At 42.1% G+C, this 5000-nt stretch overlaps 1 protein-coding gene across 1 annotated transcript in view; it reads left to right on the plus strand.

Annotated features, from left to right (window-relative positions):
- Positions 1-4573, plus strand: part of stard15 (StAR-related lipid transfer (START) domain containing 15) — a 15513-nt gene extending 10940 nt beyond the window's left edge. Inside the window, exons 5-6 of the mRNA XM_080007866.1 lie at positions 1844-1896; positions 3218-4573. Coding sequence (XP_079863992.1) covers positions 1844-1896; positions 3218-3445 — 281 coding nt within the window. The 3' untranslated portion in view covers positions 3446-4573. The remainder of the gene's footprint in view (positions 1-1843; positions 1897-3217) is intronic.
- Positions 4574-5000: the final 427 nt, after the last annotated feature.

Genomic DNA, 5000 nt, shown 5'->3' on the forward strand with positions numbered 1-5000 from the left:
TGTGTGTGTGTGTGTGTGTGTGAGCGTTTGTGTGGATGTTTTTTTGTGTCTATGCTCGTGTTTGAGTGTTTCAACATGGGGGTGTGTATATCCTGTTAGAAAATTTGCTTTCACATGTGTGTTTGTGTGTGTGTGTGTGTGTGTGTGTGTGTGTGTGTGTGTGTGTGTGTGTGTGTGTGTCTTTGTGTGTGTGTGCCTGCTAGCTTGTGAGCATTTTGATGCTTGCGTGAGTATGTGTGGAGGAGTTGACGTGGGTGAATTTTATTGTTTCTCATTTTTAACTGTCAAACCGTCCCCTTCCTTATGGCTCCCAGACTGCCTGCTAGAAAGGACACACAACATCTATTCATGAGTAATGTCCCCATCTTCGTATGAAGTGCAAATATATTTTTAGATATTAGGCTGCAGGTGTGAATGTGATGGGTTGTGCCGAAAAATAGGTTTTCCCTTCCTGGTAGGAAGTAGGAATCGAGTGGCCTCGCTCCTGTGAAATTAGGGAATTACGCCTTCCAGCTTCTCAAAAGCTCAGATCTTTAAGTGATAGATCTTACATTACATTACATTCATCTTGGAACATAAAAACATATAAGCGAGATCTTAGTTTTTATTTAATTTCAGCTTCATTTGGACCTATTTTTGATGTGTTACCATTCATCCATTAAGGATTATCAGAATCAATTTAGAGGGGGTTGCCAGTTACTCAAATGACTGAACTGGCAACCCACCAGGTTTCATTTCACAGGCCGCTTTACAGCTGATAATCACTGGGCCCGGCAGATGGGCAATTTTTTATTTTCTTACAGGCACAAGATTTATCGCTTAAATAACTCAGCTTTTGAGATGCTGGAAGGTGGTTGTGGTTAGTACTTGATCGTCATGCATTAGTAAAACAGCGGCGACCAGTGATGGAGGAAGCAGATTCTCACCAACACTACTAGCCAGCATCATAAATCAAGAGTGCAACTGAATCCTGGCGGTCAGTTAAACAGATGTTTGGCGTTGGAGGATTTTTCCTCAAAGACAGCCGACTAACTCAACCTCTTCAGGCACAGAAATCTGTTCAGGCACAAAAATGTGTTATTTGTCAAAATGGAGTGGTTGTCACTCACTGTGGGAGTCAGGGAGAGCCGTTAAAAAACATTAAGTTCCGCAATACAAGAATACTGGAGGAGGCTTTTAATGAAGGGTGAATGAAAGCTGAGATGTAGTCGTTGTGTGTGTGTGTGTGTGTGTGTGTGTGTGTGTGTGTGTGTGTGTGTGTGTGTGTGTGTGTGTGTGTGTGTGTGTGTGTGTGCGTGCGTGTGTGCGTGTGCGTGTGTGGGAGGAGTGCAGCGACTCGGGGAACTCTTTGATGCCTCAGCGTGCTAAAATGCTGTGAGAAGCATGTTATATGAATTTGCTGATGTCACTGCTTTCCTACACCGCTACCAGCGATCTGTCCTGGATAATTAATGTCTTTCACCGGTGGCTCACCACAGGGATATGCACAAGAGCATGTGATTGTGTCAGTTCAAATATGTGTCCGTGTGTGTGTGTGTGTGTATGTTAGGGTGTGCCTGTTTGCGTGTACAGTGTATACTGTGTGTGTGTGTGTGTGTGTGTGTGTGTGTGTGCGTGTGCGTGCGTGCGTGCGTGCGTGCGTGCGTGCGTGCGTGCGTGCGTGCGTGCGTGGGCGGGTGGGTATGTAGGCATGATTATGCTGCAGGTGTGCTTTGAAACTCCTTCTCCGCCGCCTTCAGAATACATGCACACACCAACGCTCTGTTGTGTTTATTAATGGTGATATTGTTTACTGTAGGCTGTAACCTGATTCCCGTATTACTCTTCTATTCTCTATCTGCAGGCTCTCTACCCAAGTGGGTGGTCAACAGAGTGTCCCAGTTTGTAGCTCCAAAGGTAATATAAGTAACTATAATAATAACTAATATCATTTGGGTTCGACGGTATCATTACCTTATTAATGAGGCAGCGTGTTATTATACTTTTAGTGTGTGTGTGTGTGTGTGTGCGTGCGTGCGTGCGTGCGTGCGTGCGTGCGCGCGTGCGCGCGTGCGTGTGTGTGTGTGTTTAAAGTTCCGAGAGGAGTATTTTCCCAAATTTTCCCCAAATGTTCTCATTGTAAAAGAATAAGCACCATGTTTTCTGATGAGTGCTAAAATAGTGGCGGTTGTTTCTGTGATGCGCAGAATGTGGATTGTCATAGGAGAGTGGAGAGCGGTGGTGGATATTGGAGGGAATGGACACACACACACACACACACACACACACACACACACTACATTATGGGCAAGTTCTCCATCAATAAATCATTGAACCAGCATGGGCCGACTGAAACTACGTCATTAACCCTGGGAGCAGCTTTCTAGTTGGACCAGAGGTCGAGTGGGGTGTATATCATGTGAATCAGATAACATGCAGAGACGCAGCAGTTTAAATCCAGTGTCTGCGACCATGGGAAAGGTAAAACATCCCTGTACAGTATAAATAATCAGCGTTAGTCAGAACCTTCTATGTAACCACCAAACACAAAATTGACGGTTTGTCGTTTATCCTCCCGAGTAAAAGCTGTTTGGCATATGTGTCCCCCAGTCTGTTTACTTCCAATTTTAACTCCAAAACATCTTAAAAAAAAACAGACTTGAAAGTCCCCCTGCTTCATATTAAGGCCTGCCATTGAAGTCAAAATACACCACTCCTTCTCCTGTCACTTTTTTTGGTGGTCTGTTCCGTGCTTCCTGTTGCCAGGCAGATCTGAAGGCTTTTCCCTGCGGCAGCCAATCAGTGTGAGGCAAATAAATGAAAGCAAAGCCAAGTCATCCCACGCCGGCAGGGCAGCACACTCAATTAAAAACAAATGAACATAAATGAGACAAGGGGGACAGTTTTTCTCATTTTTTTCCAGACACACACTTTTTTTTGTTCAGATATTTAAAAAAAAATATTACGAAAACTATTTTTCACTCTGACAGATTGGGGGGGTTGTGTTTGGTGGGTTATATAGGTTGGTGCTAGGGCGCCCCCTGTTGACCGGCTGACACCGTCATAAGAAGTAATTGAAATCTGAAAACCAATTGCTGCAAATTTACTGCAGAAAAAAAAGGCACAAATCTCACCACAAGTTTTGAGGAAGGTGTATATATAGATTTATATGATGTTATCTTTGATTTTACTTTAGGTTTTATAATAGTGCTGTTTTTTCTCTTCCTCCCTGCGCCAGGCGATGAAGAAGATCTACAAGGCCTCCCAGAAGTACCCCGAGTGGAAGAGCAAGCACAACCCCCACCTGAAGCCCTGGATGTACCCAGAGCAGAACACGCTGCCCTGCATCAGCGTGGCCGACCTCACCCTGCAGCGAGCCGACTCCCTGGAGAACATCGACGAGAGCAGCCTGAGCGAGGAGAAGACGCAGCACAGCGACGACGACGACACAGAAACCAGAGACTGAAACCTGTCTGTCTGTCTGTCTGTCTGTCTGTCTGTCTGTCTGTCTGTCTGTCTGTCTGTCTGTCTGTCTGTCTGTCTGTCTGTCTGTCTGTCTGTCTGTCTGTCTGTCTGTCTGTCTGTCTGTCTGTCCGTCCGTCCGTCCGTCCGTCCGTCCGTCCGTCCGTCTGACTGACTGCCCCTTACCCTGTCCCTCTGAATTGGAGAGAGATGTCTGACCGAATGTATTTTTGCCTGAATGTCTGTTTTTTTCCCTTGTTCTTCTGTGTAGAAACAAACTGATAACCTTAATTATTAATATTATTATTATTATTATATTTATATTTATATTTATATTTATAATTATAATTATAATTATAATTATTATTATTATTATTATTATTATTATTATTATTATTTTTATTATTATTATTATTATATATTTTTTGGTGTGTTTTCATGTCTGCCAGACCTAGAAAAATGCTTGTGAGTATTCAAACTCCCCTTCCAGGTGTACAGTGCTTTCGTTGTTTGTATTCCTAAACATCAAAATAAATTCTCAAGGGTTCTGATTTAAAGCCAGTAGCGTGTCTGTATCTCGAGAGGTGCGCTGGCAGTATTCGGCAGTATGATAACTGTTCAAATGTTGTTGTTGGTTTTTTTTGTTGGGTTTTTTTTTTCTCCCAAACGCTTCCCAGTTTGAGTAACCATTTTCAATCATTTTCTTGAATCTGTGTGTGCATTAAACTATGTCACATACAGTCAAAGAATGTTGAAATCAATTCCGAGGCGCATGTTGTTTTGAACAAAATATAAACAAAAGTAATTGATTATGATGAGATAATTCTATACCTGTGGATATTATTTCCAATACTAATCATACAGTACACAAACTGATTCCAGTATTCCAATCATTTTCCGCAACTGTCACTTCCACGTGGGCGTCCTGTATATACTGTACATGTGTCAGGTTTGTATGCGTGTCCGTACAGGACATATTTTAATCTGTATGAATTCTCTCATTCAATTTAAACCGTCCTTCTAACTCAAGGATCCAATGAGGCCAAACCTGGCTCAAATATGAATGTTTGTTTTTATCCTGCTTCAGAGAGCAGGGGTGTCATGATTCAGGTGATGGAGGATTGTGCTGTGTCAACTGTCAATCACAGGGGAAGTGAAAATAAATCTATCTGATTATCTACGCTTTCTGGGTCTTGTTATATCTGTATACATAATATAATGTAATGTATTATAATATAATATAATATAATATAATATAATATAATACAATGTAAGATAAGATATTTATAATACATATGGTCTTATTCAGTGACAGAACACTATTTCAGGTCTGATCTTAGCCGTTTCTGAAGCTGCACTGCCCCCTCGTGGGAGAAATAGTGTAACTCCGTCGTGATTGTTGTGGCGGTGGAGGGATAATGTACTACAAAGAGCTTCTTTTAGATAGTTTTGATCAACCTAAGTGCTCCTTCCAAAACCTCTGACACACAACCCTTGGTCTAGGAAACATTTAAGATGTCTTTTTTGATGCTTGAAGTTCATTTTCTAATTAGACTTCT

Source organism: Zeus faber, assembly GCF_960531495.2.
Source record: "Zeus faber genome assembly, chromosome: 10".
Taxonomy (NCBI): Eukaryota; Metazoa; Chordata; class Actinopteri; order Zeiformes; family Zeidae; genus Zeus; species Zeus faber.